Source organism: Epinephelus lanceolatus, chromosome 5 (assembly GCF_041903045.1).
Source record: "Epinephelus lanceolatus isolate andai-2023 chromosome 5, ASM4190304v1, whole genome shotgun sequence".
Lineage (NCBI taxonomy): Eukaryota > Metazoa > Chordata > Actinopteri > Perciformes > Serranidae > Epinephelus > Epinephelus lanceolatus.
Genome location: NC_135738.1, coordinates 48,310,627 through 48,335,538, shown reverse-complemented (window position 1 = coordinate 48,335,538; position 24,912 = coordinate 48,310,627). Strand labels below are relative to the sequence as shown.

The 24,912-nt window shown below is 38.6% G+C and overlaps 1 protein-coding gene across 3 annotated transcripts in view; it reads right to left on the bottom strand.

The window, feature by feature from the left end:
* Positions 1 to 8,896: 8,896 nt before the first annotated feature.
* LOC117253096 (uncharacterized) overlaps positions 8,897 to 24,912 on the bottom strand; it is a 56,756-nt gene continuing 40,740 nt past the window's right edge. For all 3 annotated transcript variants that reach the window (XM_078168295.1, XM_078168293.1, XM_078168294.1), the window contains 10 exons: positions 23,377 to 23,613; positions 23,175 to 23,220; positions 23,036 to 23,088; positions 17,114 to 17,159; positions 16,904 to 16,956; positions 10,393 to 10,438; positions 10,202 to 10,254; positions 9,616 to 9,661; positions 9,447 to 9,499; positions 8,897 to 9,242 (listed from right to left, as the gene is read on the bottom strand). In XM_078168295.1, coding sequence (XP_078024421.1) covers positions 9,209 to 9,242; positions 9,447 to 9,499; positions 9,616 to 9,661; positions 10,202 to 10,254; positions 10,393 to 10,438; positions 16,904 to 16,956; positions 17,114 to 17,159; positions 23,036 to 23,088; positions 23,175 to 23,220; positions 23,377 to 23,613 — 667 coding nt within the window. In that variant the 3' untranslated portion in view covers positions 8,897 to 9,208. The remainder of the gene's footprint in view (positions 9,243 to 9,446; positions 9,500 to 9,615; positions 9,662 to 10,201; positions 10,255 to 10,392; positions 10,439 to 16,903; positions 16,957 to 17,113; positions 17,160 to 23,035; positions 23,089 to 23,174; positions 23,221 to 23,376; positions 23,614 to 24,912) is intronic.

Sequence of the window (24,912 nt, the reverse complement as noted above, 5' to 3'; positions counted from 1 at the left end):
TACAAGGTTTTTAGTATCCCAGTTTGAGGCTTATCCCGGCTTTGAGCTTATCTGGGATATGATGTTTACATGGAACACAGAGAAACCCGGTTATTCATATCCCTGTATACATGATAAATACCAGTAACGCGTTTTAAATAGTTTTGGGTACTTCAATCTAGAGTAAAGCTTGGATTTGTATAGTACAGTATTGTTGTCATGAGAGAATCATGTGTATCAAATAGTTCTTTTGAGCTTAAAAGGTAGGAAGATTCATTCAAGATAAGAAGATAAATGATTGTCACTAGACCTGAAGTGAATGAATAAGTGTAATCTTATCAGTGCTGCCTTATAGCTGTGAAGTAAAAAAGCATTTCTCTCTGAGATGAGCAGGGAAAGTATAAATTAACATTATGTTAAGTGCTAACATTAGCTAAATAACTCACCTGGGTATAAAGCACCTCCCTGTTGAGGCTCTGCTGCATTTGAGAAGCCGATGTCAACACCACTGCTGGCTGCTTTTGCCAGAGGACGGTGACCTAACATCTCGTCCAGTGTTTTGAAAAATTTGAAGGTTGCTGGATCAGAGCCACTTTTCTGGTTCTGACGCTTGGCTAAGTAGTAGTGCTTCTTCAAAATTTTCCACCTCAACCTAACTTGTTCAGCGGTGCGAGGTGGAAAACCAGCGTCACGTAGCTTGTCTGCAACAGACTTGAATAGGTCGGCATTTCTGTGTCTTCTGCCGTCTAAACATGTAGTTATGTTGAGTTCTTTCATCGTTTTCAGCCAAAATTCAGTCTCTTCGTCGCTCCAAAAATGGGAAGCTCTTGTTGCCGCCATGTTGCTTGTATATGTGGTGCGTCACTCTGGTGCCTGCGCACACGGCGGGCAGCCATCAGTGACCGGGATAAGGCGTATACATGCTCCAGTATCCCGGCTTCTATTGGAGTACTCCAGGTGGCAAAACCGGGTTTCTTGAAACCGGGAAAATAACCCAGTTTCTGAATTCGGGATATGGTGTTTACATGCACAAACACAAAAACGGGATACTTAAAAAACCCAATCAAAACCGGGATACTAAAGACCTCGTAAACACAGTCAGTGTGGAGGCCCCCCATGAGGAAACACTGGAGCTAAAAACTAAAAGACTAAAAGACTAAAAGGCAATATGATAAGATAAAACAAGTATGAGATAAAATAATGATAAAATGCATAAAAATGTAAGATTAGGAAAAATTAAAGACTAAAATAATATTAATAATAATAATAAATCAATAAATGAAGATTTAGAAACTAAAATGCATAAAGAATAAAAATAAATCATTTAAAAGCATTAGAAAGTAAAAATAACATATAATAGAAGAATTAAGAGTAAAAGAAATCAGTTAAAAGCTAAATTAAAAAGGTGAGTCTTGAGCCTCCTTTTAAAAACATCAACAGTCTCTGCAGTCCTGATGTTCTCTGGCAGGCTGTTCCATAAGTGAGGGCCATAATGGCTGAATGCAGCCTCCCCATGGATTTTTGTTCTAACTCTTGGAATGATTCAAAGGCTGGTGCCGGAGGACCTCAGGATCCTGTACTGTGGTTCATCCTAAAACCAGATTGATATTTTTCTAAAATACTGTTTCTTTTTAAAAAATCATTTACTTGGTTAAAAACCAGATTTTCTAAAATCTTACTTAAAAACAGTAAGTTGAATACAGGTTGGTAATTATTAAAAATGTTGGGATCTAAATTACTCTTCTTCAGAAGGGGATTCGCCACCGCTGTTTTGAAGGCAGCGGGGAAGACACCCGTCTGAAGAGAGTAATTTACTATGTTTAAAATCTGTTCCTCAAAGAATCCATAAAATGTTTTTAAAAGTGATGTGGGAATCGGATCTAAAAGGCAGGTTGTGGGCTTTACTTGGGAGAAAACTTGACCAAGTGTCCTTGCATCAACCAGGACAAAACTCTCCAGTGTTTCCTTAGGTAAAAGCAATGATCCAGGTGTGTTAAAAATTACATTCTGTTGGGATAAAAGACTAGACCTGATATCATTGATTTTACTTCTGAAGTGGTCTGCAAAGTCCTCACAGACGGCATCTGTTGATATGTTGGATGATTTATTAAAATTGGTGCTGGTTAAAAGATCGAAAGTGGAGAAAAGAAATTTGGGGTTGTTTTTATGATCGGAAATGAGTTTTGAAAAGTGGGATATTCTTGCCTGTTTGAGTGTTTTATTGTAGGATTTGAGTTGTTCACGTAATATTTCAAAATGAACTGTCAATTTGGTTTTTCTCCACCTCCTCTCTGCACTCCTGCATTTTCTTTTCAGTCTTTTGATATAATCATTTCTCCACAGGGGTGTAGGTTTTGTTTTTATGGTTTTGGTTAAAAGTGGAGCCACTGAGTCAAGTGTTGACTTTAATTTACTGTTAAAATTGTCCACAATAAAATCACAGGGTGCAGGTAAAATTTCAGCAGGAGTGCTCTGTAAAATCTGGATAAAATTTGCAGCCACTTCAGAAGTTAGGTAGCATTTCCTCACCGTTCTCACCGGGGCCTCCTGATGGCTGAAACTGGTGATGTTAAAATACACACAGTAGTGGTCAGACACAGCCAGGTCAACAACAGAGGACACACCAGTGGACAGGCCATAGGTTATGACCAGGTCCAGGATGTGTCCTCTGTTGTGAGTTGGCTGTGTGACGTGCTGTTTAAAATCCATGCAGCTTAAAAGGTTTAAAAATTCTCTGGACATTGTATCCGAGGTATTATCAACATGTAAATTAAAATCACCAGTTATTAAAATTCTGTTATAGGTGGTGTGTATGATTGTTAATAGTTCTGAAAAATCAGTGATAAAAGAGGTGGAATGGTGGGCTGGTCTGTAAACTGTGATGCAAAGAATAGGAGGACTGCTAAAAACAAAGGCATGATACTCAAATGATGAGTAGCTGTTAAAAGAAACTTCAGTAGAGTGCAGTGAATTTTTAGTGACTGAAGCAGTTCTGCCTCCTTTTTTACCCCCCCTAGTAGAAAATAAAAAATTAAAATTTGGTGGGCAGGCCTCGGTGAGAACAACAGGTGCGTCAGTGCCAAGCCATGTCTCTGTTAAAAGAATACTGTCCAACTTGTTATCTAAAATCAGGTCATTTATGATAAAAGTTTTATTTAAAAGAGAGCGCACGTTCAGCACGGCCAGGTTAATGTCTGTGCCGAACGTGCGCTCGTCATCACAATGTGGTGAGTGTGGAGCAGGTGTGAGGGGAACTATGTTTTTGGGGTTGCTATTGATCCATGGTGAAGTTGGTTTGTTAAATCTGTTTGAAATTCTGACTGGGATGGATATGGATGTGGGAGTGGGTTGGGGATGAACCAGAGAGGAAAGCAGGGGGGTGTGTGCTTCCAATGTACGTCAGTCACATGGGGCACACTGAACAGCGTGCTGAATGTTAGCCGCTAACATGCGGCTGCCCAGCCTGCTCGGGTGAAGCCCGTCAGCCCTGTAAAAAGAGGACCAGTTCCAAAATAGGTTTTTAATAGGTTCAATAAAAGTGAAACCGTAAGTGCTACAGGTAGCCTGGACCCATGAATTGAGGGAGAGGAGCCGACTGAAGTGTTCTGCCCCACGGGGCAGTGTTGGCAGGGGACAGCTGATAAAAACTGACATACCACAGTTTTTTAAAAGGTTAAAAAGAGCAACAACAACCATTTTGGAGGAAGGGAGTGAATGAAGCAGTTCTGGAAGTTTGTCAAGGATGACCGGACCTGTGGCTCCAGGAAAGCAGTGAGTTGTGGCCTTGAAAAAACAAATATTCCTGATGATGCTGTCTCCAAACAACACGGTGGAAGGAGGGAAAAGAGGACGAAGAGGAACACGATGGGGTTTGGGGGACCCACATGAGGCAGGTGGACGGTCCATGCTGCGTGACCGGGGAGGCAGGAGCTGCGGCGACTCAGCGGTCCCAGCCCCGGCAGGAGCAGCGCCATCACGGCTGTGGGAGAGGAGTCCCCCGGAGCATCTCCGTACAGCCTCCTTTAGGAGCTTCTGACGCGCCATGGAAGCTGATGCCTGCGATGGGAGTCGATGGTCGGTGTGCACTCCAGTCCACAACAGGTGCCAGCAAGGAAGACGCGGATCCATCCGTGCAGGGCACCGCAGGAGTACCACCGGCCGGTGGAGAGGGAGCCACAGCACGGTTAGACGCCGAGGCCGACTGATGAAATCTTTTTGTCTGCTTTTACAAGCTAGGGGTCCACATCGGCGTGCATAGATGTAGCCATAGATATCGGCTATCGGTGTGCTGTCAGCTGGCGGAAGTTTTCCCGCCTGTCAAGGAGGCCATGTCTGGCTGTTAAAACCCCTAATGCTTGGACATCCAGTGATTAAAATAATGTCCGATTAAAAGACATAAATAAAAACAAAAATAGAAACAACTGATGCCCAAGCAGATAGCTTAAAAGTCACTCCAAAGCTAAAATAAATCAGTTTAAAATCGCGGGTTAGGGAGAGCACAAACAGGCAACTACAGACGCCGACACATGTGCACATCCATCTCAAGCCCTATGCATGATGTATGGTGATGCTAGAAATAATCAAAATGAATAGAAAATACACCCTTTGTAGCTCTCTGCAAACAGTTGCCTTACTTAGCCTCTCAGCATCACCAACACTATACAATACAGACTGACTGCACAGTGGTCAGAGACTGGCTGTGGCGTGTGACCTTTATAATGTGTGGTTCCAACAAACTGCATAGATACACTATGCTTTGCCTGCTGAACCGGTACCTCTCCCACAGATAGGAGTCTGTCTGTATCAATGGGTTGGTCCTGTCCTGGAAGACCCTTCGGGCTGGTGGTTGGAAGGCCCTCTGGACAATTTGAGCCTCCTCATCCACAGGATCCTCAATGAAGAGGCATGCCATTATTTACTAATTTACTCTGAGATTTGCTTTCTGTCTGACTCTGTCTCTGTGTCTCTCTGGGTGTGTCCCTCTCCTTCTCTTGGATCCACTCCTTATATGGCTGGTGTCAGTTGACCTTAGTTGGCTGTAGATTTGCTAGCCAATTGGAAACAGAGTGGGGTGGGGATAGGAGGGCAATCACATATTCATGTGGTTTGGTGTACATATACAATTTTTTTTAATGCCTCAGTTTCATTTTATTATAGTTTTTTTTTATTAGTTTGATTTTGGCTTTATTGTTGTAAAAAAAGATCTTATTTTTATTACATTTTAATTTGTTTTTTAATAGTTAATGTTTTTTTTTATTAATTATATGATCTACATATTATTTTAGCATTACATGACAGTTGTGAGTGTGTAAAAGCACTGGCAGAACTGTCTTTTAGGTGTCTGTTATTGTCTATTGAACCTTTTTTGATCATAGATGGAGCTAATCCTCGACTTGACTGTCATGACATGTCAGCTTCATTAAAAGTATAGCTGCAAATTAAAAGCAACAATAGATGTAAAAACACACAGAGAAAATATAGTGTGCCAGTAAAACCGGAACTCCGTTAGCGCTTTTAGCACTTCTGGTTCTCTTGTCTAAAAGTCAATATGTTTTTTGAATGGGATTTTGGTAAAATGCCTCAAATAAGGTCTGTGGTTAACAAAAGCTTAAGCGAGTTTCAGGTTTTGTTCTGCGACATAAAACACATCAGTAAATACCCTATTTGTGAATTTTGAAGCTTTTATGTGTCGTAAAAAAGGCGGTTGCTAACAAGTTGCTCAATACGACTACAAACCCTGTTGGGGACATTAAACGTCGTCACCCCTGAACAGGCGAGAGTGCTGGCAGTCTGCCATTACAGCTTCTTATTTAGCTTAAACAATCCGATTTCCCCATTATACAATGTTTTTAAAATAAAGCTTAGTGGCGGTGACGTCAAGAATCAAGAATCATGACCGTGGAGTAGTCATGTAGTCTGTTAAAGCCTAACATTAGCTTTTTACTTCTGGCGATCGCATTTAAGCTTCAAATGCGGTATGAAAGGTATATGTGAAGATTATCTCGCTGAACAAAACCTGTAAGTATCATAAACTTGTGTTAGCCACAGAGTTTATTTTCTGACATAATCCAAAATGCAATGCAAAATCACATTCACTTTCTCTTCCGGGAACCAGCGCGATGCTAAACTTCCGGGTTTTGACGTCAGCCCTGGCACACTCTATACATCTGTGATCAGTCCCCTAATTTTTTTTTTTTTCAATCTTCTCCAATTTCTCGTTTTATTTTATGGAAGTGATCAATGTAAGTGCACCTGTCCTAGAGCCGCCACAATGGTTTTTATAATGCAAATAACTCTGTTTAGGTAAAACCTACAAGCTTCTCTTCCTATGACTTTTCCTAAAAATGTGTCTTGTATGTTTTCTGAAGCCTTTAAGTTACAAAAATGAAACACACTACACTGAGCATTTATACCTCCGACCGTGGCGAACGCTGCTGAAAGTTATACATTTTGATACATACAGGTAGGCTATATACATATTGCAAAACTCTGTAAAAGTACACCAAAGCATACATTTTCGAGTTATTTGCATTATAAAAACCGTCGTGGTGGCGCTAGGACAAGTGCACTTACATTGATCACTTCCATAAAATAAAACGAGAAAGATTGAGAAAAATTGTTGAAATTAAATTAGGGGACTGATCACAGATGTATTGTCTCTGTGTGTTTTTACATCTATTGTTGCTTTTAATTTGCAGCTATACTTTTAATGAAGCTGACATGTCATGACAGTCAAACACCCCCCCGGGATTCCGGGATTACGGCAGCCAATCAGCGTTGAGCTGCAAGCGACAGGACCCAGCGAAATACCGCTCCAGATGAGATTTCTCATCTCAAGCGACGAGCGAAAAATCGTTTTGTTGCTGTCGCTCGGAGCCCGAGCGATTTTTCTCCCGGGCGAATATACGCTCAATCGCCCGTTTGCATTGACTTTGTATGTAAACTCGTCACTAGCGAAAAAAAAAAACAGGTCCGGTGTGAACACACCTTAAGAAGTCACAAGCTGCAAGCCTGCACTGGTAGAGGTCTAATGAGATTCACTTTGCAACAAAACAATTGAAGAAGCAGAATGTGTTGGACCTCAGAGTAGTATAGAAGTGAAGATTTCTGCAGCATCTCATGCTCAAGGTGTCAAACGGGGAGGTCAGCGTGTGCATTGCAGGCATCTTATGCAGACACTGTAAGGAGGGGGATATCCCAGTGATGGTGCTTCATCTTTGGCAGGGCCTTTTTATGCTTACCAGGTGAACAACAGAGGTCAAAGTGATATGCATTGCATACCACAGTAATCATATGCAAACACTATAATCATATGCAAACACTGTAAGGGGGGGCATCCCAGTGGTGGTGCTTCAGCTGTGGCAAGATCTTCTCATGCTTACCAGGTAAACAACATAGGTCAAAGTGATACGCAATGTGTATTACAGGAATCTTATGCAGACATTGTAAGGAGAGACGTCCCAGTTATTGTGCTTCATCTTCATCTGTAGGAGGGCCCTCTCATGCTTATCAGGTATGTCACAGAGGTCAAATTGATGTGACGTGTACCACTGCTGTCTTATGCTTATATTGTAAAGAGGGGACACAGTGATGGTGCATATGTAGCATCTGCATATGTGTGCATAAACCTGTAAGATCTTCTATCAGTAATCAGTAAGACATGCCTGTGCATCCCACAGCCTGGCTTCTATTAGATACAGCAGATCCAGAAAGCAGTGTACAACAACATTTCTTGCATTCTTCATGAGAATGAAAACATTACCAAAACAGATCTTGACCTTGTGGGTCCAAAGGACAGAGGGATGTTGTATGCTGTAAAGCCCTGTGAGGCAAATTGTGATTTGTGATATTGGGCTTTCTAAATAAAATTGATTGATTGATTGATTGATATTTGTCTCAACGACCAGTAATCAATTTGGCTTTAAAAGAGACCATGCCACAGATATGTGTATTTATGCATTGAAAGAAATTATTGCAAGTTATGTGAGCAGAAATTCCTCTGTATTTCTTTGCTTTATTGACGCATCAAAAGCATTTGATAGAATTACCCATAGCAAAGCAAAACTGAAGATGAGATCTCCTTTATGTCACATTTACATCTCCTAGATATAAATGAGCACTAATCAAGACCAAATTGTTTTTCTCATTCTTCTCAAATGTCTCTCCTGAGAAATAAGTCTCACAGTGAGCACTGCACGAGCTCTCTCAATTCTCTCACAGCTGTCTCTTTTTGAATTGAATTGATTGATTGTTTTGGATAAGGGTAACGCTATAGAGGTCAGGAAGAGGGTCATTAATCACATATGTTTGACTACTGGTGAGCTCCCTGATGAAGTTCAGTGTTCTTATATTTGCAGGGAGATGGTGCCAGCATGTCTAAGGCTGTTGAGGAGACTATGTCTGCAGTCACAGAAATGCCAGGGGTAAGGCTAAGACCCAGTGTGAAATGTTTTGGATGTGACTGCATTCTACGAAAATGATTTATAAACATGCACCTCTTTTATGCATTCTCTCTGTCTCATGCTTCCTTCAGCCAATGGCTGTTTCTCATCAGCTTTGGCCTTTTATGTAAAGTGTAGTCTTTGTTAATTGACACTCAGGCCAACTTCTCGCGGGTTGTCCACCAACCAGGAGATCAGCAGTTTGATACCTGGCTCCTCCAGTCCGCATGTAGAGGTACAGAACCCCAAATTGCTCCCAATGGCTGTTCCATCAGTGTGTGAGAGCAGAGTGCTGATCAGCAGATGGCACCATGTACAGTAGCCTCATCCACCAGTGTGTAAAAGCTCTTTGATTGGTCAGAAGACTAGAAATGTGCTATACAAGTGCAGTCCATTTATCATTCAGAGACATCCTTCTTGAATACTGCTACTTATGCTTTGATAAATGAATAAGAAACTAGAACTTGTCCAGAGTCTGTAGATTTTTTCATGGCATTTATTACCAGAGAAAAAGACAGTAGAACAAAAGAGTAGAACTTCATCCATCCAGCAGTCAAACAGAGAAATGAACATCAGTCTAGTAACTACAGACTTTTTGGAACACAATTATTATTATTATCAGCTTGTAGAGGAGTAGAAGCAACCCGTCACCAAAACCATACTACATATATACATATATATATATATATATATATATATATATATATATATATATATATATTCAAGGTTGACACTTGATTGATTGGTCCATGTGTGATGATTGAACACGTGATTCGAAATCCTGGACATTAATTTTCTGCTGCTTCTTTGAGTTTCTCCATGCTGGACAGATGATTAGAGTGAAAAGAGAAAAGAAAACTCAAATTTAGTTTCTTTTTTTCTTTCAATATTAACATTTTTATCTCCTGGTATTGATTTCATTTTTTATTAGTTATATTCATATGTTTAAATTCAGAATACACAATATGTTTGGCTACTCAGAAATGCAATAAACTTTCATTAAGTTAATGCAATAAAGTTTCATACCTTCCTATAGAGTTTGTCAGTTTCTTGAACATGGCGTGGATGGACATCTGAAGCTGTAACCACATTTTTATTTTATATGACAAATTAATTTTGTTTGGATTTTTAGACAGTGTTGACAGAAATGATAAAGATGATGATGGTTAAAAACAAAACAAACAGCACTGATTACCTTTTCCAGTGTCTCCTTTGTCAAGTTCATCTTGGGTAAATTCAACCTATGACAGAAGACAGGTATAGGAAAAAGTTCAACTTCTGCAGCGTCTTTTTCACGATTTTGAAGTGAATTTTTGAAGATTTTATCTGGATAGCCATCAAAAATAATGACTTTCTTTGTTAAGTGTGTTGGTCACACTGCATGATATCAATATGTGTATCATGTCAGTGGGTTTACATTTTACTGAGTTATGAAGAACAGCAGAAGGGAGTGTGACTCAGACTAGTGCAAATACTCAGAAATGAATGTGCAACCTGAACCAATGTAAAGATCTGATCCAAGTTTGACACAGCAGGGTGATCCAAATCAGTCAGTAAACCTGAAACCTGTCTACTGTTAGTATGTGAGTGACAGCAGGAGCTTCCAATCATATGTTTGGATTTTTGGTGATGGGCAGGGTCATATTAACTACATAGAAATAAAGAGCAGTAACAGAATCAATATTTGCACTGTTAATAGACTTTGTCCCTCTCCTTCTTAAATCTGTGATGATCTTAAACATTCTCCTCCTCCTTCTCTTCCTCCTCTTCACATGTCATACCGTCCCAGATCCTTCAGCAGTTTCTTAAACGTCTTGTTGACTGACATCTGAAGCTGTAACCACATTTTTATTTAAAAAAAAAAAAATATATATATTATATAATATATTTTGTTTGGAAGTTCAGAGTGTTGACAGAAATTATGATAATGATGATGATGATGATGTTAAAAAAATCAAACAGTGTACATTACCTTTTCCATTCTCCCCTGTATCAACTTCATCTTATGTAAATTCAAACTACAGCAAAAGACACAGGATAATTTTCATATGTATAAGGTTGTATAAGGTTATTAGCAATTGTATGATACTATAACACCATTAAGAGGACTTATGAGCAGCATTTGATGAGCAGTATAAATAAAATCACAATAATTATCCAAGCAACACCAGTCATTATTTTTCAAAACATAACATTTGAATTCAAATTGGCACTCTCACACTGGCACTTTAGTACAAAACACAGTGGCCAGTGGTACAAGACGGGATAGTATTGAGCAAATTCCCAGGACGGGTACAAATGTGTAACAGAGAGTAAAGCAGGATGTTGCTGTAAGTGAGCATTTGACCTCAGCGAACCTACAGTGGGTGAATAAAGTTCAGATAAAATGAGCTGAAAAAATGTGTAATCCTAGTTAGGGCTTTTAGCCACTGGTGAGGAATCATTGCATTTAGGTACCAGGCTATCATCATATTTCCGAATGTTATTCAAACAGATGATCTATAAAATGAAATAATGTTTCCTGTCTGGCCCGTATTCCATCACAATCAGCCTTTCCATGTTTATACTATTTCACCTATCTTAGGCCTAGTTCACATGTAAAATGTGTTTTAAGGCCCCTGAAAATATATATTTTTGTTTACACATAAATGTACAGGTGCTCTTTCAAAATATTCAGTAATAGCTTTTGTTTGCATTCTAATTGGCCAGCATCTTCTTCTTTGTAAGGCTTTAATGTTAAGGCTATATCACTGCCTTTTGGTATTGCATGCTTTTGACAACGCTTCAGTTATGTTTTGCATTTTCATTTAGACAATTTGTTGAGATAAATTGTCTAAAAGGGCTGAAAGAAACAAACAAAAGCTTTGCAGTAATATCACTGCCATTATAGAAAATGATTAAAGTATGGAAGCTAAATCAGCATTCACACTATAACTAGAAAATGCTATTCTTGAAGAAAATGAATTGCAGCGGAATGAATTGCAATGCATAGGTGGAAATGCAGAAATTTGAAATGAAGTGCTTGAAAAATCATGGGGCCTAAATGCACTGCAGTAGGCTGGAATTGAACCACTGATATTGCAAGGTGTGTGGACATGTGCTCTAACCAATCTGTCTGTGTGCAGCACAGTCTGAGGTTATGAATGCTCCATTCTGTTGTGGAGTAACATCTGCTGCTGCCTTATTACGTTTATCTTTCTTGATCTTACTTATTTTTTGAAAGACAAATTGGACAATATTGGAACCTCCAATCATCAGTCCCACAGAGACTTATAACTCGCATGAGCTGCACCATGGGGTGGTCTCATATTTGATGAGAGAGATCCAAACTACTTGTAGTGGTACTGGTAGCAACAGTAGTAGTTGCATTAGAAGCAGCAGTAATATTTATAGGAGCAGCAGCAGATGGACTAAAGCTGAATAGAAGCACACGTCCTTGGAGAGCCGAACATTGTGATATTTGAAAAGGTTTCTGTAGCAGCTTTAGAAACCAGCTACAGTGTAGCTCAAAGCATGCAGGAGGAGAAACTGAGTGAAAATTGTATGGGAGAATGATAATAATAATAATAATAATAATAATAATAATAATAATTGGGCGGCACAGTGGTGTGGTGGTTAGCACTGTCGCCTCACAGCAAGAGGGTTCCCAGTTCGATCCCAGGTGTGGGAGCCCTTCTGTGCGGAGTTTGCATGTTCTCCCCATGTCAACGTGGGACTCCGGCTTCCTCCCAGAGTCCAAAGACATGCAGATTGGGGATTAGGTTAATTGATAACTCTAAATTGTCCGTAGGTGTGAATGTGAGTGTGAATGGTTGTCTGTCTCCATGTGTCAGTCCTGCGATAGTCTGGTGACCTGTCCAGGGTGGACCCTGCCTCTCGTCCAATGTCAGCTGGGACAGGCTCCAGCCCCCCCGCGACCCTCAAGAGGATGAAGTGGTTAGAAGATGGATGGATGGATGGATGGATGGATGGATAATAATAATTGAATAACAACAGTGTGAATGCTGGGTCAGCTTCCACACTAATAGAAAAGAATGGATCACAATAATGATATTAGAATTATTGATATTATTATTTGAAACAGGGTCATTCAAAAATACCACCAAATACAGTGATAATAACCTTTTTTATTTAGACAGTTTTTTTTATTACTGTGCTCATGTAGATGGGATTTTTTTTGAGAAAGAACGAGGGAAAAACCCTGTTTTCAAAAATACCCACATCCATGTGGACTGGGACTTAAATGAGGGCTCCCTATAGTCTAAAAAAACAACAAAGCTCTCCAAAGCCTATCATGTTAGGTAAACGTCCGTACAGGTTGTTGGTTTTTTTCCCAAAGTAAGTTAGGCAGTGTGACATTGCTGTCTGTGTAAAGTTGTCATCATAAATGTACTGAATCTGGGATTGAGCCAGAAAAATCCACTTTTGACCTTTAACCTTTCAACTTCAAAAACAAGCACGTAATAAATTAAAGACTGCACAAATGCACCAAAAATCTTTCAATTACACGTAGGCTGATTGATTTGGAATACTGACTGGGCAGGAAACATAGATTTTGTGTTATTGGTCGTCTGTTGAATGATAATCGGGAAATATGCTGTGGTAATCAGCTGTAGTGGTAGTAGTAGTAGTAGCAGTAGTAGTAGCGGTGGTGGCAACAGTTGTAATAGTATGAGAAGCAGCAGTAGCAGTTGCAGTTGTAGTAGCTGCATACGGGAAAGCAGGAGGTGACCATCAATTCCCCAACATACTTACTGACTTTGCATTGTAAAATTGCTTGAAAAGACCTCTGTACTTTTAAAAGTATTAACACTGGACATAAGCTGAATACAAGCACACATGTATGGAAGCAAATCGTGACTATTATTTAAATTAAAATGTATTTGCAGAAATGCTTTTTCATTTTAAGAATGTGGCTGCATTATTTGACTCATAAATAAAATTAATCATCAATCATCCTTTTTGCATTTTAATTTTCTTCTTCAAGACTGCTCACTCTTTTACTTAATTAAAATGAAAAGAAAAAGTCATTTGAGATTTAATTTTCAAAATATGCCCCAGCAAATAGATACCAAAATTCAATTTGAAATGTAAAAAGTGAAAATTAAAATGCATTTGCAGAAATGCTTTTTCATTTTAAGAATGTGGCTGCATTATTTCACTCATAAATACAATGAATAATCAATCAACCTATTTGCATTTGCATTTTCTTCTTCAAGACTGCACATTTTATGCCATAATCAAAAAGAAAACAAAGAAGATATTGCTATTTCATTTTCGTGGTCTGCCCTGCAAAATAGTGCCCATAATTTGAAAATGATTTGGCAATCTGAGCGGCTCAGGAGAGTGACGTCAGTAGCCACTCTTCTTCAGCTCCATGCTGACCATGGTGCTATCCATCTAATACGGTAGGGGGCGGTGTGCACATTTGATATATGGATGCATCACAGATCATGGCGCTCCCTGAGATTGTGCTTTCTAAACATTGTAATTTCCCAAAACTGAATAAAAACCACACATAGCAACACAAAACTGCTTTGCTAGCTCAATCATGTTGTAACTAAGATATCTGCTGGAAAAAAATCATTTTTTCATGGACTGTCCATTGAGTTACGGAGTTAATACGTCTGCTGACTTGACAGTCATTTAAGCTAGTAGCAGGTGCCATGTCTCTCAGTGTTGCAGCCAATTTAGATTTGTGTAAGTTTGTGTGTGTGAATGTGGGTGTGTTTATGGTAGGCACTATGGTTGCTATGGGTTACCTGCACAGCTGTGGGTGTAGGTGGTGATCAGTCACATGTAGGTTAGATAGGGGAGTCACAGCTGATCAGTGTCAGGGAATGAGAATCAGGGGAGGCCACACAGTTTTTCAACCATGTCGGCTTTTTGTAGGTGTTTTTAACGTTTTTGTAAGTCAATAAAGTGTTCAAAGCATACCATGGAGGACCTCGTTTTCGCACACCAACATGAGTTAAAAATGGCTTCGGATTCCCTCAACTGGCATTTTTTGTAGTTGGATTGCTGATACACTCAGCTTGAGCTTATACTTTGTAGACATCGTGATTTCCCAAAACTAAATAAATACCACACAGTCCAGCAACTTTTCCGGGGGAAACCCTGTGACATTGACACGTTAAATAATTTTCATACATACAAAGCTGCCTTGGTTTGATTCTAACCCATAAAATATGGTTGTCAAATACTGAATCTGCTGCATCGTGAAGTTAGTAAATTATGCACAGCTAAGATTAACCGATATGATATGGAGTACCTATTGACATCAGTGTGCAATAAGCCTGGAGGCCATAGCTAACAAGCTGCAGTCAACAAAGACCCTTGTAAACTTGTATACGTTTCGTAGATATATTTACACTACTGTTAATTCAGCATGATCTTGATCATGATAGAAATTAAATTGCATCATGCCATCTTGCTGTTCTGCATTAAATTTTTAAGCAAAAATATATCCATTGATCAAAGGAATTGTTGGACTGTATGTTTATCTATATTATCTATATATTTATCTTAATATTAGCACAATTTAATATCAAGTAATCTTAAATATTTAGTCTGATATAATTTAGAAATGTCCTGTAAAAGTGTGTGTATAGCACACTGAATGAGTGTTTTGTGCGAAGATGTTATTACCGCTTATCATAAGAAAACACAATGCGCTCACTTGTAAGGTCCTCTTCGCACCAAACACTCATTCAGTGCGCTATACACACTTTTATAGGGCAGATCTAAATTATATTAGGCAGCTTTGTATGTATGAAAATTATTTAACGTGTCAATACACAGGGTTTCCCCCGGAAAAGTTGCTGGACTGTGTGGTATTTATTCAGTTTTGGGAAATCACGATGTCTACAAAATATAAGCTATAAGTACAAGTATAAGCTGCTACTAGCTTAAATGACTGTCAAGTCAGCAGACGTATTAACTCTGTAACTCAATGGACAGTCCATGAAAAAATGATTTTTTTCCAGCAGATATCTTAGTTACAACATGATTGAACTAGCAAAGCAGTTTTGTGTTGCTACGTGTGGTTTTTATTCAGTTTTGGGAAATTACGATGTTTAGAAAGCACAATCTCAGGGAGCGCCATGATCTGTGATGCATCCATATATCAAATGTGCACACCGCCCCCTACCGTATTAGATGGGTAGCACCATGGTCAGCACGGAGCTGAAGAAGAGCGGCTACTGACGTCACTCTCCTGCGCCGCTCAGATTGCCAAATCATTTTCGAATTATGGGCACTATTTTGCAGGGCAGACCACGAAAATGAAATAGCAATATCTTCTTTGCTTTCTTTTTGATTATGGCATAAAATGTGCAGTCTTGAAGAAGAAAATGCAAATGCAAATAGGTTGGTTGATTATTCATTGTATTTATGAGTGAAATAATACAGCCACATTCTTAAAATGAAAAAGCATTTCTGCAAATGCATTTTAATTTCCAAATTTTACTTTTCAAATTGAATTTTGGTATCTATTTGCTGGGGCATATTTTGAAAATTAAATCTCAAATGACTTTTTCTTTTCATTTTAATTAAGTAAAAGAATGAGCAGTCTTGAAGAAGAAAATTAAAATGCTAATAGGATGATTGATTATTAATTTTATTAATGAGTCAAATACTGCAGCCACATTCTTAAAATGAAAAAGCATTTCCTCAAATGCATTTTAATTTTCAAATTTTACATTTGAAATTGAATTTTGGTATCTATTTGCTGGGGCATGTTTTGAAAATTAAATCTCAAATGACTTTTTTTTTTCATTTTAATTAAGTAAAAGAATGAGCAGTCTTGAAGAAGAAAACTAAAATGCAAATAGGATGATTGCATTGACATGACAGCATTTCTACAAATACATTTTAATTTAAATATTAGTCACGATTTGCTTCCATACACATGGCCCTGAAGAGCTGAACAACATGAAATTTAAAGTGGTTTCTGTAGTCCAAAGCATGCAGGAGGAAAAGCAAACCAAAAAAAGTATAGAACAGTAAAAATAAAGATTTCAATAACAATACTGTGTTATTCATACCGATTATTAAAAACCATTAGTATAACAAATAGAAAGAGAATAAAGGACTGACTGATATTTTTATGTGTCTGATGTCAGTGACAGTTACATTTGACTGAGTTATGAGGAACAGAAGGAGATAAAGTTTTGACTCAAACTGCAGCAGTCAGAAACAAACCTGGTCTGATGTAAAAAGACCTAATCCAGGTTAAATTCAGAAGGGCCATTCATATCACTTAGTAAACCTGAAACCTTTCCACTGTTAATGTGTGAGTGTTAAGCAGCAGCAACCAATCATGTGTTTGGATTTTTGGTGGTGGACAGAGCCCCATTAAATACCTATAAATAAAGCACAATAACAGAATCAATATTTTAACTGGTAATAGACTTAATCCTCTGCTTCCGCCTCATAGTCTTTATCATCCCAAACCTCCGACTCGTCCTTATCAAGGTTCATACCTGCTCAGATTCTTTGGCAGCTTCTGAAACATCTTGTCAATGAACCTCTGAAGCTGTAAACAGAATTTAATAAAATAATAAAATATAAAATTCTTTGGATGTTCAGAGTTAGCAAAGATCTTTATCATCATCACCATCCGGTGATGATGATAAAGATGATGATGATGATGATGTTGATATAAAAAAAAAAATACAAACATTATAGATTACCTTTTTCAGGTCCACCTTTATCAAGTTTATCCCAGGTAACTTTAACCTACAGCAGAAGAGGATTTTCAACAAACTGCACAGGTTTACTGACTTCACATAAATTCAGACTCAAAATTATCTGACTCAAGTCAAATCACTAGAAGTATTAATGAATCAAAAAATATATTTTCAAGAATAAAAATGAAATAGAAAAAAAACAAAGACATAAACAAAATGAAAAACCTTAATAGACAAAAAAGAATAAAGGTAAGACCAAATAATAAATTATTTAATTATATTCATATATATATATATATATATATATATATATGCATATACACTCAGCTTGTTGTTTTTTAGCTAGTTCTAGTACTTTGCCATAGCTAACACCATAGACATATATACATAGACGCCGCGTTGACTGCTGCTGCCGATTGGAGCGAAATGCCTACTCGGTGGCCATCTTGGTACAGTGCCGCTCGCACCTACAGCGCATTATGTCTATAGAGGAATGACGCGTTTGCACTATTAAAGTGATCATAAATTGTTCAATTGTCAACATATATTCACGCGGGTTGTTGGTTACAAACGTCAGACATGGAGGACAGACAGACAGACAGACAGATACAGACATAAACTTATCTTTATTTAGAAAATTGCTTGTAGGGTATATATTGCATTTGATTATTATCATTATCATTGTATTATTATTATTATTATTATTGTTATTGTTATTATTATCATCACTATCATTATAATTATATTGCTATTATCATTATCGTTTTAGTATTATTATCGTTATTATTATTATTATTATCATCACGCTCATTATAATTAATATTGCTATTATCATTACAATTAGGGACCTCGGCCGAAGGAGGAAGTGCTTTGGCCGGTGCGACCCGTACGAATGTCGTGGAGAAACAAAACCAAAACTGGCTTGTTCGTCTCATCAAGACCTACAAAGCATGCACTGATACCCCTGACCTAAATCCAACAGGAAGTGAGCTGTTTGCCCTTTCAAAGTTAGATGTCATTTTTCAAAAATTTCTCTTATTAAAAACATATTTCCTCCTACACCATTTATCGTATCGACTTCAAACATGCACACATGACAGACCAAGCCCTGCTAAACAATTCCTCTGAACAACTTTGTCATTACTCAAACGGTTTGGATTTTATGCCCTGTTAAAGGTGACATGTCACAAAACCTCTTGACAATTTTTGCACCATTTAGACACACTAAAATGGCTGCTGCACCCTGTAGGAATGATATAGAAAGATCAAACCAAAACTGGATTCTTTGTCTCCTCGAGACCTAAAAATCACTCATTTACACTACTGACCTAAATCCAGCAGGAAATGAGCTAGTGCGCTGAAATTAACTAGTGTCTGCCTGCTGTTACATCAGGAAAGTATACACATCTTTGAGGAAATGTTACCCTCCAAAATTACAAGCTCCTTTGTTTAATCACCACTTTAGTCTTTGTAAAAATTGTTTTCTTTTATGATTTACTCTCCTTTATAATTCATGTTTTGTCCATGTTAATATTTGTTATCCTGTTAAAATGTATATTATGTATTTACACATTCATGTACTTACATCACAATGTGTTACACAACAAAGCAGGAGTACTGTCACCACAGACCTTTGTTTTTTGCAGTACATGGGGAACACTTCAATTCTTAACAGTATGACAGACACACATGTTGCTGTTAACATTATATAATTACTTAATCATGACAGTGTATTTCATTTCAATGTGGATGTTTTGGACAAGACATTTTGTTTCCATAGCTGACATATCACAGTTACATTTTAGTTAATACATTGGTTGAAAATTAAATACATATTGTAATGTACTGTAATATAAAGTCCCTCTATTTCCCAAAAATGACCTTGCGTTCTCTTGACATTGCTTGTTTTATCGACATTTTGACTCTTACTAATAATTCGCACTGTCTATGTGAGCTGGAGGCCGAAAGTGAGAGCCCGAGGTCCCGTTCATCACTGCTTGCAGCTTTAATTTTATTATTATTATCGTTATTATTATTATTTTTATTATCACTCTCATTATTGTCATTATTATGGTGGCAATCTAGCTACAATTTCCAACTCGTGATGGTGTGTAAAAATGAGGTCTGCCATGGATGTGCGTTTAACACTTTATTAACATGCGAGTCTTAAAAACACCTACAAAAGGCTGGGTGCCGAATGACTTAAAACGAGCTTGTATACAATAGGACAAAAATATTAGATGGTTTAGACGGTCACACACACAGGCACGCTTGAAAAACTGTGTGGCTTCCCCAGATCCTAATCACCTGTGTCTCCCTTATCTAACCTCTGCCTGGCTGATTACTACCTATGCCCAGATGTGCAGGTAACCATAGCAACCATAGTGCCTCACCAAAGACACACACCCACATTCACACATAGAAACACATACACGCCGTACAAATCTAAATTGGCTTCAACAATTGTCAGTATTATTATTATTATTATTATTGTAGGTATAAAATATACACATCCAATATCTATCATTAATCTCCTAACTGGTCAATCACTGCAGTCTAAGGTCTGTTTCTTTTTTCAGACCAGAGGCAGTTTATAGATGAAATAACACTGCATTTTTTTTTTTTAAAGATATTTTTTGGGCATTTTTAACCTTTATTTGACAGGACAGACAAGCGGGAAGGGGGGAGAGAGAGAGGGAGTGACATGCAGCAAAGGGCCACAGGCTGGAGTCGAACCCGGGCCACTGTGGCAACAACCTTGTACATGGGGCGCCTGCTCTACCACTAAGCCACCGATGCCCCAATAATAACATTGCATTTTAACCAAAATTATGTCTCATATTAGTTATTTCACTAGTAAGCAGCTGTGTAATACGTGGGATAAACGTAAAGTGAGCTGGTTATATTATGGATAGAACCCGGATGCGGAGGGGAGGGCTTCTATCCATCCTGTCAGGGTTTATTTCACTATTTAACAACCTGCTTACTCGATATTTTCCCTTACGTACACCTTACCTGTGAAAAGTGATTCCACAGGATCTGGTTTGTAAATTCCGCTCATTTGAACATCCATAAGCGGCACAAAAGTCAGTCTTCTGACTGAAAAAGATGCCGGTCTGCTGAAAACATTAAGTAGAATTTGTATTTGGGTAGTAAAACCGGCATTTTTAAAATGTCCAAGCATCCTGTGTCATAGCTACACGTGACGTTTTTAACAAATCAAACCATTTGGAAATCGGTCGAAAATTCAGTGAATAATTCTACTTTCCGATTGTGGAGTACCTCTTTCCTTCATAGATGTACATGCACTACCGCCTCTGCTAGCCCTGTACCAAGATGGCGGTGCTTTAGGCACGCCCCTCCACAGTCAATGCAGCGTCTATGTATATATGTCTATAGCTAACACTAGCAACTCAGCTAATCATGTACATGATGGCCTTACAAAGTTATAAAATGTGACTGTGTGTTCTAAATTTTGATGTTTATGATAATGACGGTAACATTACAGTTAATCAGAAGAGGTGTACTTGGTTCATTCAGTCAGTAATAATTAGGCTAGCAACTTTAGCTACAGAGATGAAGGTCATACTTGAACTAGCAGCCAGTCATGTTTCTAAATTTCCTACAGGTAAGCTGAGTATAATGAACACCCAGATAACAGTAGTATGTGTTAGCAGAACCTTAGTGTGTAACTGTGACACTCAGAGACATTGACTTTGACTGTGATTAAGAGGGTGTGTGTGTGTGTGTGTGTGTGTGTGTGTGTCGTAGCTCGTGGAGGGTGCCCCTAGAAATAGCTTTGGTAGCTAACTGCGTCGCTAATGACATTCTGTGTGAGTTAAAGTGAGCGAAATGTGTGTGACGATGCATATGGTTGAGATACAAGAGTGACAGTAAATGTGTGAAGCAAGATGGGCAGAGTGAATGTGTTAGGAGCATCATGAGCTGTGTGTTATGTTGAGCAGGCAAATGGATATAGGCTGTGTCATGTTCATGCTACTGCTGATTTGCTAACGCCATAGCCTGACTTCATTCCTCTCCGTCAGTAAGGTTAAAGGAGCATTTCATACATTTTGGCAATTGAAGTTTGTATCAGGCTCAGTGTGTAAGTGTTTTGTTATCACTCTTGTAAAACAATTGTGAAAGTAATTCAGTACTAGGCTGTGGATTAAAAACAAGGGAAGTTAGATAAAATGTGTCTAGCTATGGGTTTAATTCTGAGCCTTTTCTTTCAGAGGGATGGGCTGACATTGCAGATGGTGTCAGATGGACTGCAGAAGACGACCCTGGCTCGTGTAGCCATGCAGGTAAATAAAATAAACTCCCTAGAGAGGAATTAACATGCTACAGTGTACGTTTAGCAATCGTGACAGTAAAAGTTTTTTTCTTCTGTATTTCAGACAGTTCCAGGTCAGCATCTGAAGCAGTTCCTGGATGAAGTGGGACCTTTTCCTGGAAACACTTTCTCTGGTGTAAAACTCTTCTTCTGAGACAACCTTACCACGCGGTTTGGCAGTCTTGATATGGGTGTCTTGAAGGCCGCTGCCACCATGTTTGACCTAAGCAACTGGCCTGAAGACATCACTGACCTGGCCACCATTGGCCGATGTTGAGACTTTTGTCACTCACTTTCAGAAAACTGATGGGTTACAGGGAGCTTTCACCACAGTTCACCGCCTCTCAGACAGTACCAATCTGCCATTAAATACAGGGACCTTAAACACAGCTGTAAGACCTGATATATATTTGGAGTGCTTCTCTGCGATTACCCTTCAACAACTAACCTCAGTTATTTCTTCATCTAAATCAGGCCTATTCAATTAGCGTCCCGCGGGCCAAATGCGGCCCAGAAGCAATGTCTGAGTGGCCCGGGCAGGAATGGGTACCGAGACTTGGTATTAAACAGTCCGAGGCAAATTTAATCAAGACCGTAATAACATAAGCTTCCACATTAATGGCTCATATCGTTACTTTTTAAAGTTTTGGTTTCATGTATCATCATGCTGCAGCCTCTCTCCTGCATGTCAGGGCTAACCTCCTCCTCACAACACACACACACACACACACACACACGCACACACACACACACACACACACACACACACACACACACAAACATAACAGAGTGAAGTCAGACAACAGCAGAGGGGGAGTATAACATAAAGATTACTCTAGTTGGCGACAACTATGCTTGTTACTATAAGTAAGTGCAATAAAACCTCTGCCAGTAAAAAGCCAATACTTTATCAGTACATGTGTTCAGCATGTAGAAAGTCATATTTCAATCTGTTCCGTACGCAGTCTCTTATTCACTGCTATTATGGTTTACAATTGCGGTTCACACAAGCACATCGCGCTAGTGGGGCTGACTAAAATGAAAGCTGTCTGTATGTAGTGTAACACTTTATCTGAAAATGTAGCTATTAATCAGTTGGGTATTGCCATTGTATGTGTAGTGTTTTTTTGTGTGTGTCACTGTAGAGTTCTCTTTTAATAGTGATAATAATAAATGTTTTTAATACAAAGTCATTGCCCTGGTTTTCTGTAACTTACTTTCAGCAACTCTATGTTTTTTTTGTTTGTTTTTTTAACTTGAGTATAAAATTAATCCTTGACCAAACAATGTAGCATTACCAATACTCTTGATTGATCACCAAGAGAAATGGTTCACTAGTGTTATTGTGTAATGACATCATTATAAGTTGATATTGTTGGGCAAATACAGTTTTACATATTGATTTTGATTAATGCTACATTTCCCCAGATTAAGCTAATTTTGCCTACGACAGAATCAATAGATGTACTTATATTAGATTTAGTCCCCTCCTCTTCATAATCTTCATCACCTTACTTGTTACCACTCAAACCTGCTCCTATTATTCTTCAGCATCTAAAACCTCCTCCACCTCCTACTATGTTTCATACCTTCCCAGATCCTTAGTCAGTTTCTTCAACACCTCGTCAATGGACATCTGAAACTGTAACCACAATTTTATTATTTTTGTTAGGGTGTTCAGAGAGTGTTGACAGAAATGATGATGAAAAATCAAACAGTGTAGATTACCTTTCCAAAATCCACATTTGTCACACGCATCACAGGTACATCCGAACTACAGCAGAAGACACAGGAAGAATTTGTCAGTTCAGCTGTAGACAATCACAAATCAGATGAAATCTCCGTCCAAAACAAGTAATCTCATCTAGTGCCAACTCCTCTGCTCCCTGCTAACCACTTCAGACCTACCATCAACTTCATTGTTACATACCTTACCAGACGCTCCCTTCTCCAATCAACTGGGATTTCTGTAATCTTCTCATGCTCAGATACCTCAGCCGAGTTATGTGGATGATGTGGATAATGGGGATGAGGGTGAGGATGAGTAGGATGGAGGTGAGGATGAGGATGAGGATGAGGATGATGAGGACGGTGATGTAAAATCAAATCCTGCTGACTGCCTCTTCCTTCTTCAGCTTCTGTTGAGTCCATCTCAGGTAAATTCAACCTATAACAGAAGAAACATCATCAGTTCAACAGGAGACAAACAGCTACACAAGTTTACTGACTTCACACAAACTCTGACTGAAAATGATCTGACTGAAATCAAGTCACTAAAAATATCAATAAAATATGACAAACTAAAGAGATAAAGACAATGAAAAACACATAAAGTGACAAAAATAAATAAATATGCGATAAAATAATTTATAAAAATAATGATTAGGGCTGTCAGTGTTAATGTGTTAATCGCATGCTGCCATTTTCGCCACTGACTGTTTTTTGAAGGCTACAGTTGGCTCAGTTTTAAAGCTAGAGTGATGATACTGGTATCACATTAAATTAAAAGAGCTAAGGAATCCAGTGGTACCAGTGGAAATCATGAAATCATGCTAGCCTCTCTGAAATTTTCACAGCAATCCCTTAATCTCTCAGCTTAAGATATCTCAATGAAAAAGGGTTCTGTGGGTACCCACGAGTCTCCCCTTTACAGTCATGTCCAATTTATGTTAGACCCATACTAGGGCCGTAATGGTACATGTATTTGTGTCGAACCGTTCGGTACGCGACTTTCGGTTCGGCATGACCCTGTACCGAATTATTGGGCGCAGGATAATATTTTATTTTATTTTGTTTTATTTGAATTCTGTTTTTGCGAGCCGAACCATTTAAAACATCTAGTTCCCTGACAGACATAATTGAGTGACGGACCGAGTCCCGTAAATCTCCACTTTCACTTTGTGCAGCACATTCTCGCATTTTGACAACATGGCAAGTGAGCCTGACGAACCTGAAGACCCACCCGCAAACTTTAAGTCCTCCGATCGGGAACACTTTGGTCTCAGGGTAAAATACGAAGATGGAAATAAACAAGTTGACAAGACAAAAGCAGTGTGCCGACACTGCAGAACAGCGGTCAGGTATGTACTTGGAAACATGTCTAACATGCTAATCGCATCTAAAGCGACACCACCCGAGTTTGAACGTTAACCGGCACGACAAGAAAAAGCAATCTGGTGCAAACTACGATATCGTCGTCGATTAAAAAGAGAGAGCGTTTCCCTGACCATCGCGTTAAAGAAATAACCAACGCCATTGGAGTTGAGTAAAATTGTTTAAGCTGCACTTTAGATATAAGCATGTTTTATTTACTGCACTTTAAAAGCTAAGTAAGTTCCTAGTAAAACTGAATCTGAGCAGGCTTTAAAGCTGACCAGCTGCACTATACTTTTTATTTTAATTGAGTAAAACTGTTTAAGCAGAAATTTATATTTATATTTTCATTCAAACAATGTGAAAAAGCAGG